At 38.2% G+C, this 13154-nt stretch overlaps 1 protein-coding gene across 1 annotated transcript in view; it reads left to right on the top strand.

Moving 5' to 3' along the window:
• The window catches only part of CNTN5 (contactin 5), a 251808-nt gene that overhangs the window by 193856 nt on the left and 44798 nt on the right, over positions 1-13154 (top strand). The window contains exon 13 of the mRNA XM_009889417.1: positions 1039-1159. Coding sequence (XP_009887719.1) covers positions 1039-1159 — 121 coding nt within the window. The remainder of the gene's footprint in view (positions 1-1038; positions 1160-13154) is intronic.

Below are 13154 nucleotides of genomic sequence, written 5' to 3'. Positions count from 1 at the left end.
ATGCTTTGAAAGAAACAAAACTATTTAAGCTAATTTGCTAAAACTGTTGGTGCTTACATTAAATCAAAACATTGCAAGCATTTTTAGGACACAGAATTGAGAAAGTAAATTGCAATTGCTACACCATGTCGTCAGGGTGACTTTTGTTTGCACTTAACTGTTCATTCCCTGGGTAGAAACAATATTAAATCAACAATATCTGTGGACTTGGGCTCACTAAATCTGATGGAGCAACACTTATTGACTCATGTAAGGTTTAGATACAGGAATGATTTTGTACATGCAAAATCTAATATTATTGCTTGAATTTATTAAATAATACAGACTTTCTTAGCAAAAGCTATTTATCCTCCAAAAGGGTGTTCTACTTTCAAATTTTCTCTTTTCTTCTCATAAATTTAGGGCATTGCACTCACTCTTGGCTAGAATACTAAAAAATAAAAATTTGAACTGGATCTCTTTGTACACTCATCCAGGGATTACATGTTTCAGATTTAAGTATGTACAGTTTTCAAGAGTAAAAATGAGAATCTGTTCATATTTCCCCAATCATATTTAGTATTCATTTCCCCATGTCAATAAAAAACAATCAATATTATCTTTTCGGGTATCTTGATTTCATTACAGCAGAGAGATATATTCCAAATGTCACTGCATTGTAGGGAAGAGGAAAAGAGCCCTTCATTTCCAAGAGGACTTTTTTAATACCAAGGATCGTATTAAAAATATTTCCCTTCATCTCCTTAATGAATTTCTTTGTGGTAGTTTCGAATCATTTTCTTTGAGCGTACAAATATACACAGTGTGCTTTAAGCAAAGTCAAAGTTATTAAAAAACTGAAATCCTCTTCTTTAATCCCTACTAATAATTGTATAAATGCAGTGTTCTGATAATCCTCAAAAGAGGGTATTAGGGCGCATAAACGTTGTAAGAAGAAAGCTGCAAGCATGAGTTTCTCACACTGTACAAAGCACCCTCATGAGCTACCTTCCACGCAGATTTGCTGACTTTTAAACTGGCACTTCCTCCCTGTTTCAGCAAGCGTCCTCTGCAGATTTAATGATCAGGAACATCCTCCTGATGCACGCCGGGAGGTACGGCTGCAGGGTTCAGACCGCGGCGGACACCGTGTCAGATGAGACGGAGCTGCTTGTCAGGGGTGAGTACGCTCGCGGCGCCACCTGAAAGCACAGTCCCCAGAAACTACTGTACCAGGGAATTTTAACATGTGGGCTTCAGGGACATCTGTGCTATTCGTTATTCTTCAGATTTTATGCTCTTGAAAACACTTGTGGTTAAGCTACTGCCTTTGAAAGCAGTTCCACCGCAAACTGACCTGCAGACATGGCAATGAGAAACAAAAGACAGTTGGTTAATGGACGTACAGTATTAAGAGAGGTAATAGCACAAAAGGTGTACCAGATTAGTTAAAATGTAGACAATTAGCATTCACAGGCCTGTGTAAGGTAGGTGAGTTCTGTACTTTTTTTATGTGATGCTTTACATTTATTTTATGGTCAAGCTGTTCCTTTAGGTTTAACAGTTTAGGAATATCCATTAACTTCCTAAGAGAAGGGACCCTGCAACGTTTTGTAAAATGATAGATACGAACAATGAACCGAAAGCCCCTTAATATGACAGTGATTTGGTTTTTTCCACACATGGAACTGTCACCACCAAATTTTGACTGCATCTTTAGATCAAATCCTGTCGTCTGTTGAGTTGCTTTACCTGTCATTTAACATTCCTGATTATGCACAGGAACACGGAGTCATTGTCCTGCAGGATCCCAGACCATATCTAGGCCACCAACTAACTTACAATAACAGAGGGTGTTAGCACCATACGTGCGTTCCATTAAGCAGAGTATTTCTGCATTCTGCACGACGTGTGTGTGTTTGTGCACAGATATGTGTGTTCAGTGCCCGATGGGACTCCAGGATTTACGGTCCACTTACTGGCATTACAGCTGGTGGGCCCTGCAATGTCAAGGTAGATGGATCACTGCTAGGTAGCGCAGCTGGGTAGCCTTACTGTGGATTATACATTTTTTGAAAGAATAAATCAAGGTAGATATTTTATTAACATTTAAAAAATTCCAAATAAAAAAAAAAAGAAAAAAAACTATTTTGAGATTATAATCTTTCAAAAATACTTATTCTACCACATTCCACCACTTCTTTAGATTTTATATGTTCATATCCATCACTTTTAGGACAAATAAATGCTTTAAATGATAAAGAATGTTTCTGGCTGACTGCAGGGCTTTTCACATTTTGATGAAAGTGGCTGTTAAATATTTCCATAAAGCCACTTTGAGGACCATCAGATTTCTATGAGCTATGGCACTATTGGGATGGTGGTATTCAGTTGCCTCAACACAGATATATAATGCCATTTTAGCTGCCTTATGAAATCTGATTCATCCGTGTGGGTTACTCAAGACCTTATGTGCTACCTTTACCTCTCTCAGACAGGAGCTGGAGGCTCTATGGATAGGCACGGCAATCTCAACTTTAATGCCATTGGATTTATTAGTGACAAAAATCTCTCAGCTTACCGTTATCTAGGACACTGCAGACTGGCTACAAAATTTTTTTTTTAAGAATACCAGTTATATAAATAAGGGTATTGAATTCGATGTAGAAAATAAATGCGTCTCTGAGGAAGACGTTTGAGATGAAAAGAAGAAAAGGGCGTTGTAAGAAGTATCAGAATGTACGTATGTGGGTGTCTCATTACCATGCCACCTTGCTGATGAAATGAAAACTACGACTGCTTTATAATGGTATTTAAATTCAAATATGCTTTGCTTATAATTTTCTCCCTTTCCTGTTTCTGTGATTGCGTAATTATAGGATACAGTAAGAAATGTTTGCATCGCTTTCACAAAATGCTTTATACTGTGTGACTGCTTTTGTCCTGATGTATAATTCAGTTTTCATGAAATTATAGGCTATGATTGGTTTGCTGAAGCAGTTAATTTCCTTAAAATATCTGTTAAACCTATGCAAATGAGGGCAATAAGATCCTACAGTGTCAGTATTGCTTTCACCAAAAAATGTAGGATGGTTTTGGTTTGTATTGCAGAAAATGTTTAAAGCTCATTCAGTGAAAGTTCCCAATGATTCCTCTTTATAGACCTCAGCACTGCAAAAATCCAAAATATTTAGGAGAAACTAATCTATCTCTTCTTATACTGTTACAGGTATTTCATTTTCATTTCAATAACTCTAATTCTTTTTTCTCTACCTATCTCAGTTTGTCGAGTGCACTCAGTGGTCTGCAATTTGTCACTGTCTGATGATCCCCAATTGCAGCACGTTTCGAACTTCTTTAGGTTTAGCTTTTGGACATACTGGATATTGCTTAGGAGAAGAGACCAGCGGCTACAGATGTTTCAATAAATATTTCAGTAAACTCTGAAGAATTCCACCTTACAGAGGAAGTCATCATCTATGAAGAAAACCCATTGCTGCTATGCAGTAAAGTTTGAAATTCAAATCTATATTATTCTTTATTTCCCGTACATTTTCTAGGTAAAATAATTTCATTTCATATATATTACAAAAGATCTTTGCATTTTAAGTGTTACAGCCCATGGCCAAACTGAGATATCAGAAGCTTTGCTATGAACTCTTAGAAGTACCAATATAAGCAATGTTCCAGCACATCCTTATTCTGACCTTACTCTCTCTCCTTTTGCCTCTGCAGAAAAAACAGCATTGAATGTTGATAATATCATACCAGCATACAACAGCATTTCAATCCTTAGTTATATTGTAAAGCTCATCTAGTATTTTTAATGTATCATTGTAATTTTTACTCAAAAAAAATTGTTCTTCTTACACCATTTCTACAGGAAATAAATAGGACATACTGAATAAATTAAATTAAAATCATCTCATTTTCCCTCCTTTAGATATTCATGAATATCAGAATTATTGCTATTAGCAAACTAACTAAATTTGTACTGAATTAGGTATTCAACCGGTGCATTATTTTTAATTCAAAGGAACTTTTTCTAGAACTTTATTACAAGTGACTTGGAAGACAACTATACCTTACTGCAGCCTCTTCAGATGGAGGAAAGAGAAACAAACTCTTTGCAGGCTGTTATTGCTCATAATTAACATGCTGATCTTCAACAGGCAGACATTTACCACTGCATTTTCAGGCAATTGCAATGTCTCAGGATCATTTACTGTGGTGAAGGCATGGACTATCCTTAAACCATATTTACGTTTTTTGAAACCGTTCTTGCTGGTTGCTTTATTGGAAGATCCCTCAAATATATGCCAGGGGACTAACTGTGTCACTATTTTTGTCCTAGTTCTTCTTTGCTCTCCATTATACAGTAGAAGTTTAAATCCAAAAATGTCACCAGTGAAAGACAATCTGAAGAACAATGAATTAATATTGTGAAGTAAATGTCAATTCTTTTGAGTCTAATTACTTACAAGAAGGTAATTAATAGTGAAAGAAGATTTCTGAATTTACTACATATGTATGTATATGTGTGTGAGTGTGTCTGTGTGTGAACAACAAAAATTAAAACAGCAGCAAGTTTCTATTCTGCAACTTTCTACAATGGGTTATAAACTTTTTTAAAACCATTTTCAAATTCAGTACCTCGCAGTTCTTGATTTTAGGTAAGTTGCAGCAAAATACATGTCTAATGTTATTTCCATAATGATTTTTATCTAGTGAATCTCCTTCAGGAACACTAGAGAACGATATATGAAAAGACACATTTGGACAAAACCAAGATTCAAGTCCCATCAGCACCTACTACTCAAGACAAAAACTAAACACTTTTCTAAGTGTTTTGAAAATGTGATTGAATTATGCATATTAAAGAAACAACTTTTTAGTGGTCCCTAGTAATTTTTCTGCTCCTTAAATACTGTTTTTCCAGCCCAAGTTATTTATTCTTCCCTATTTGTTTGATTTTTCTAATGCTAACAATAATGCAGATTTCACTAGGAAGAGATGTTCTGCTGTCAGCTGGACCTGTCAGGCAGTACATTAGTTTTCCAGCTTAAGAGTCTTGCATTTTAGTCTTGGAGTGGGTTGTGAATGAGAATGTGAATTTCAGTAGTCTCAGAAGTCTGCTGTCCTGACATACCTGACATCATCTCTTTATACTCAGGTAGGCTACTACCTAACTTGCAAAAGCATTTCCTCTCCAAAATATGGTTCTACAAAATTCTCTGCAATTCATCATCACAAGTTCTACTTATTATTAGGTACTTAAAAAATAAGTTATTCTCTTTTATTCATCCTTCTGAGATCCACCATCCCCTCTAGATAGACACCTTGACTCTGTGGAAGTCCCAGAGAGGTCCTTTACTCTCTGAATACGGGGAGGGTGAGAGAGAGGATTTAGCCCAAAGTCCAGGACTGATTTAAGGCAGAAGAGGTGAGGCTAACCACTTACAGCTTACAGCTTAGCTCACTGACTACAATGCTCATCCATGAGGTAAGATATCTCTTTTTAACTGTCTCAGACCCAGCCTCAAAATCACATTTGTTTCTCCTCAAGAGCACACTAGTAGATTAGGTGGGATCAAGACACGTTCAACCCCCTTTCTGAGGCAGAGTAGCCATGGGCAGAGAAGTCAGGAGACAAGCAAATGAGAGCCTGGCTGCATAGGGCACAATTTCGGGTATCTCCAGCAACCCAAATATTTGCTTCTTTCATGGAGTTGACTACTGCCCAAAAAATGAACATAGTCCTCAGAGGAACCATTGTAAATAGCTTAAGCCAATTCACTGAAGTGTGTACTGGGAAAGGGAAAAACTAAATATCAGGCATGCTTCCTCTGCTCCGGATTTGCCCTGCAGCAGGGCAATGAGGCAGATAGTGGTAAAGCCTTAAATATTGCTGCAAGATTTTCTGGAAGACAGTCATCAGAGCCCATAGCAGCAGAAGAAGGCATATAGGGCAGGCTGATGCAGCTCAAGGACATCCAAAAGAGAAAAGAGCTTTTCACACAGGGTGGTAACTATTCTGGCACCAGGCCTGCATAAATGTGCTACTTCAGAGGAATCCCATAACAGGAATTATGTATGTCTGATGGTCAAAGAAATAGTTTTAGTGGAGTGAATTAATACAACAAAAATCACAGCTGTGGACTTACATTCCTGATACCCAAGTCATTGCCTGATTTTACTTCATTTATGTCTTGCATTGTTTACTCACCCAAGGAAAATATGTGCAGAATAGCTGTTTGCCATGCAAACAGGAATGCTTACAAGAGAATATAGATATTTGCTACACAGTCAACAAATGTTTGCCCCAGCACATAAAGTCATCAGCCATTTAAGAAGCAGAAGTGATTTATGATTTTTATGAATATCAATCCTGTTCTTGACGCCGGTCCAAGAATAGTTTTCCTATGTCACATGCTTTGTCTGGCTGCAAGGCTTTATTTATCCACCCAGATCTTCAACTTTCAGTGAATATTAAGTAGCAGAGAAGCAGAATAGCAGAATGTTTCAACTTGGCTGGTTTTCCATCTATCATTGGCACACCAGTAGTTGAGCTGTCTCTATACTGATTTTTCACAAAGAAGTGATTACCAAAGCAGAAGGCTCTAATATAGGATAAATATGCATGTCATGTTCTGACACTAATGATATGATCACAAACATGGTTACCAAACACCCAAGTACCAGCCAGGAGACTTGCATCTCACAGATGTCTCAGGTGATCTTGTAGCCAGCAATGTGTCAGGTTTCCTCAAGACAACACCTGCTGGTAAGTTAATTTGGTTTTAAAGACTGTCTTCCAGAAAGGGCTTATTATATTCTGTTTTCCCCATTATGCTGTAGAAATTTGAAGCAATCTGTGCATTCATATTTGCATTACAAAAGACATCTTCATGATCCTGTGCTTCCACTGTATTTCACTGTAGAGACTTTTAAACCACCAAATACTTCTGTCATAAACAAGGTTGACTCCATGAAGGGCTAACCTTTGTTACCTTATGTTGGTCCAATCAAATACATTAAAAAAGATCAGCAGTGTTTTTCACGTTGTGTGTATTTAATTCATCAGTATAAAATCTGTTACTCATAGACAGAGAGGTTTAGAAGAACACCTGCAGAAGTCATATCTAAGAGTGGAAGGCTACTTCTTAAATTCACTTTTACCAAAAAGTATCCTTTTGCTCTTAAAAGACACAGTTTCTAACTAATTCATTTGAAGCATTGCTTTGCCATAGGCTGCAATAAGGAAAAGCTAGAGTAAAAAATCTCTTAACAAACCCAGTTACTGTACATTCCTTGCTCTTTATTCTGCAAGTTTGGAGGGTTGGCTTAGAAAAGCAACTGCACAGTTCAGAGAAGAAAAATAGTGGGAGCTGAGAAAGTCACACAGGAGTCCAACATGCTTTTACAAACATCAGTGTGAGGCGCTCTATAGTCTGTTAAAAGTAGAGATCCCTTTCACCTGCACTGAGGTGAGTAGTAGTCTTGGTACAGCAGCAGCTTCCGAGAACACCAGGGAGTTTCTTGCAGATTAGAGAATCACTGCAAAATTTACCTTGATACTATCATCTGGTGTGGATGGGGACAGTGCTTTGACCATTTAGAATTGTGAGTGATTTTTCCTATATAAACCTCTATATCCTTAGTGATGCTAGTGATGCTACAAGTATCAATGTAGGTTATTTTTCATGGTTATCCCTTTCTTACATCACATTTCTTTTCAGGATCATCATGACTGAGTTAGGAATACAAGGTTGTGAACTTAAAGGACTTTTTTACATCTGTGAAAGCTTCAGTGCCTAATCAATGGTACCAAGTCTCCAGTATGTTAACATTTATTTAACAAAAGCAAGCTTTTTATCATAAAAAAGTTCAGTTACCTTAAGTTGTCAAATAAATTCCATCACTATTTGTAAATTAATCTTGAAAAGCTGGTTGACAATACGTTATACCCAAGACAGTAAGTAACATCGATTGCAATGCACATTGCATTCCATGCATTACACACTGCCTTACAACAGTCTATGGAGCACCAGCTCACCTCCAACTTACCAGACTTTCTTTCAGATTGCTCCACTTACTTGTTCTAGATCCAATGCAGCCTGATCTCTCGTTTTGCAAAGAAGCAAAGGGTACTAGTCCCAAAATGAATTATTGAATGTTTGACTTTCTGCAATGTGAACAGTGTAAACTGTAACCTGTAGCAAAGGTTGACACTACACGATAACTAAGTCTGGGGGAGCATGGCAAAGGAAAAGACCATTAGCTCTTTGCAAGGGAACTACAGTAATGCACTAGCCAAGCAAGTTTGCTCTTTTTTTTTTTTTTAATTTCAGGTGCTAACGAGTGAAAAGTGCCCTCTTCTGTAATGAAAAGAGGTCAAAAAAATGAAATGCAGAGAAATTATTTCTGTGTGTTTCTTTGTTTCCATCAATAATCACATAAAAGATCGTTTCAGCACATCTAGTAATTTTAATATTTTATATATTTATATAAAATATTTTATATATTAAAAAATATGTTCTAGGAGAAACTCAAAGATAACAAATTCATGGGTCTCAGTTCTGTTACAAATAGACCTGTGCTTTCTAAACATTAATAGTTAACTTTGTTTCCTGTACTATCTCCTTGGTCTATACTTAAGGATGTTAGTAGATTTAGATACCAGGTATTTTCTGGGTATTTTAAAATAGTTGGTTCACTGTTGTTTGCTTTTATTATCCTTTTCTGTCTTTATATGTAAAAATGTGTTTTCTGTTGTTGTGGATGTCAATAGACATTGTGCTTATTCTCTGTGTCAATGCTGTAGACCCTTGGAAACTTATTAGCATATACAAAAATAACTAAAATCCTTTGAACTATACAAATATTAGTACAACATTTATGGCAGGAAGATTCCTTAAAAATAAGATGAAAATCGGCTTTCTTATATAATATATAACATGTATTGTAAGACTGTGCACTGAACCAAATGCAGTGTGCATGACTGCTGTAAGTAAAATGATCTTTAAGATCAGAAAGCTACCTGCAAGCTGTAAGATCTTGAAATGGAGCAGAGAGCAATCCTGTAGTGTGAAGGGATGAAAGCCTTTATGGCTACAAACTGTGGTTTAAGAGTACACATTCCGTGGTCTAAAAATAAAAAAGAGGTTAAAGCTATTCATCTTGTAGACTGGCAAAACTACCAATCTAAGCAAGAAATCCACTCTCGTGATATATTTTTGGAGAAGTAATGTTTCCTCTGAACTCCACTGACCTGGAGCAAATATAACGCAGGAACTGCTGGTTAGGTTGACCACACTGCTCCTTTCAGTTGTGATATTGCCAATAAAACTTAAAGACAAGCACTTGGGTTTAAAGGCCATCAGACACAATATTATTAAATGGAACGTAAACAAGGTCAGCAGATTCTTGCTGGTCCTTGAAATTGCATTTGAGCTGTAGCAAAGGCCAGGAAGATGCCCTAAGCACAGACCCCATTAATTGGACTCACAGAATATGTCCATAATAGTAAACTGCTCCCTGAGGCCAATGGGTGCAGCCGAGTTCCCATCCACACAGCTACACTCCCGGTCCCCCTCTGCTCTCAAAACAGGATGGGCACCACAAATTGCCTGTTGGGATCTGCCTCAGCCCATGGTAATCCATTAATTGTGTCAAGGCTGAGAAAGTTGTAATTTCACAGGGTTTAAATTACTATAGGGACTGGCTGACAATATAATACTGCATAGGATCGGTGCTAGAGTTCAGATCTGTGATTTGTCCTTTTCAGTATAACAGTGTCACTGAAACATTTACAATATTGAAAGATAGTACATTACTGTAGATGGAGCATCAGCCCTTTAACCCAGATTCCAGACCAAAACACTTCCAGAAATCTGTTCTTGTAAGAGGACTTTCGTTACAATTATCTTCAATGGTGTGAAAAAGAGAGATTCATATCTTTAGGAAGTAGGGGGTTTTAAAGTTTAAAGAAGACCTTTGCTCTGTCTATGAAACCTTTTTACAAGCATCAACTTAACTCATATCTATAACTTCAGGCAAAAGAAGTGCCTAGAAACACGTACAAAAATACGAATCAGCTGCAGTGATATTCACAAACTCAGCTCCTAAAAGAGACCCATGCAATTCTGGGAAGGCTGGTGCCCACACTGTGGTTGCAGAGTGAAGGAGGCAGCGTGGACCAGAATTGGGACAGCTGGCAAGTGATGCCCTGCAGTGCTAAAGGTAGTCAGTAGGACATGCCAATGAAAGAGGTGTGTCCAAAATTCAGTTTCTTACGCTATTTGGGACCTGCTAGTTATGTCATTCTCGATGCCATTCATAAGCTACTGGTACTTTTCCTCCTAAGCTGAAATTTCAGTTCATGTTCCCTGCACTGTCCATACATTTTGTGTCAAGTCACAACTGCCAGAACACAAAGATCCAGCTCAGAGGCTTGGGGCTTCAGTCTGGCATCTGAGCTCACAACACTCAGCAGCTCTCAAGGTGTTCTTGCCCAAATCCTCTAACTTTAGGTTTGTACAAGGCAGAGAAGTCATCAGGGCAAAGGAGCACAAGATGACACATGTACCACCAAAGACCCTCTCAGGCAGGACACCAGGGATTTCTCCTGACCCTCATCCCTGGCATAAGTCAAGACCATTCAGGCCAAAACATTAATGTGTTCTCTTTTTTACCTTACACCCCTGAGTCTAACCTCCCTGTCTGTTCTGCTGCTGGTTGGGCTATATCCTCTCCATCTGTCCAGGGCCCTTATCTAGCTACCTTATAGAAACCACTTGGGTATACCCACACATGGAGGGAACGGGGATATGGATGTATTCACTAAAGCCATGGTGCCTATTGCATTTGCTGTACATTGAACTTTCTCTCCATCCTCTCGTTCCACACCACGCGCAAACACCATCTTCCATAGCTGGGCACAGAAAAAGGGATTTATGCTACAAGAAACTGTCAAGCTCCTGTTTTCTCAAGCACCTTTTCCATCATTCTGTATTTACTGCTTTTTTCTTTTCCTTTTTTCTTGACCTCTCATCATATTGATGACAAGCCAGTACACCCTGTCATTCAGAAAGCAAAATTTTCAGGTCAAGAGATCTGTGTTTGTGAACTGCTACATATCAGGTTTCTTAGTCGCTTGGTAAAAGTAAGAATTATCTTGGTCAGGCAGCAGTGGAGTAAATCAGTGCACATTATGGGACTCACAGGAAAGGGCACTCTCTCACTGAATGACTATGGCTATTATTGGTAATAGTCTTTCAAGAACTCTCACATTAACATTGTACCATGGTAAGTAATCTAAGGGACCTCTCAGGATGATCATTCCAACAATAAAAAGACACATAAAACAAGTTTGCCAAAATGCAGTCACGCATGTCCTGAAATAAAGTATTAATCTATAGAATTCCTCTGAAAGAAGACAATCGACTAATATCCTTGACACTGGGGTTCTCGTGCTCCTAGAGCACCATAAGAGCTTATTGTAGCCCCAAATGTCTTCTCTATGAAGGTCAACTGCACTGTAGTGCATTTATGACCAGTCATTTTCTGTGTAGTTCCCAGAGAAACATTTGAGCAGACCACGCATTTTTTCCTCAATTGGCTATTCTCAACTAAAAAATTGTTTTAGAGATCCTGAACAATAACACAGCCCTTGGGAGAAAAGCTTCTCTGCATTAGCCGTCCGGCTGACACCATGAATGATTACATCCAAGCATAAAATTTAATGAGATTTCTGCAAAAATGAGTGACATCTGCATAGCACTCAGGTCCTGGCTAACTGTCATACATTTGTCATCACTGAGGCTTTTGTCCTTTATTAATCCGCTTTCAAGAGTGCCTGCTCTTGGAAATGGAAATGCTTTTTAGCAGTCATCCTGCAAACTGTGTAAGAGCACACATCTCAGAAAGCATAATGACACATTGTCATGACTAGGAATGCATTTAAAAGGTTTAAAAAACATGAGAGAACTCCAACAACAAAATATATTGAGAATTTAGCAGGTAGACATCTGCATAAATGTATTTTATATATTTTTATGTAAGCAAGATGCTTGTTCTTTTGCCTCAAATACAGTGGCTAGAAACTCTATAACAACATTCGGTGTGCACGAGAGAAATATTGTCATAAAGGAAAAGTACTAAAATATTTCCCTTTAATTTTGTTTGTGCTTGGGAGCATGATATAATTCTGGGCCTAAGGCTGCAACACAGTAAAAGCATATGACTGTATCAAGATCCCAGCTTTCCTTTAAACTTTCCCTCATGGCTACAAATAAAAATTTCACTAGTATTTTCCTACATCAACAGATAGCCTGAAACAATAGATGATGGAGATTGAAGATCACCCTATTTTATTAAATTAGCCCCAGGACTTGCTATTCTGAGATGAAGGCCTGACCTGGTGCTTCCCATCGAAGAACAGTAAACACTTGTCAGGAAGGCAGGAGTGTAGAGGACACATCTTTCTGCCATGTTTTCTCCCAGGAAGAAAAGCAAGACCTTTCGACTGTAAATGAAGATGGGACTCTGGAAGGCCAAGCATCACAAGGTGTCCAAGGAGGGGCACCATCTTATCCCGGCACTGTTTGTGACTCGATGAAAGGCACTAAGAGCAGCGAAGTCAGGGCTGCTGAGCTGGCAGAGCAAGGGAAGGGGAGACATCCCCAGCACTGAAGCTGCTCACCACAAGTGGAAATACCTAGTTCTTCCTATAGCCCAGAGCTGTACCTCGGGCTACTGCAAAGAGGGCTGCAGTGCATTGGGGATGCAATCTTCTTCCATTATACACCCATCAGACTAAGCTTTGCTGAATTCCTTCCACTCCTTGAATTGACGGATTTGAATACCCTGAATTCCAAATATTCATTTGTCTTTTTTTGTCGCTATTATTTCTAAATGCCGTATATTTCCAACACTTTAATGTCAATTAGTTGCTTCTAGATCATTGCCAAGCAAACAGAGGGAAGTGAATAGTGTTATTTGCTTTCTCATTTAAAGGATTCAGTGTCTCCTTCACTCTGAAGCTATTGAGCCCAACTATTATGAAACTCTGATCATACTGTTGTCATGGTCCATGTAAACACGCTTTTGTTGAAGGCATATCAGAGGAACTGTTTGCAGCTGCAAATGACAAAAAATCCCAGCAACTAAAAATA

This window comes from Charadrius vociferus, unplaced genomic scaffold (genome assembly GCF_000708025.1).
Source record: "Charadrius vociferus isolate BGI_N301 unplaced genomic scaffold, ASM70802v2 scaffold87, whole genome shotgun sequence".
Taxonomy (NCBI): Eukaryota; Metazoa; Chordata; class Aves; order Charadriiformes; family Charadriidae; genus Charadrius; species Charadrius vociferus.
This window is presented reverse-complemented; position numbering and strand designations above follow the sequence as displayed.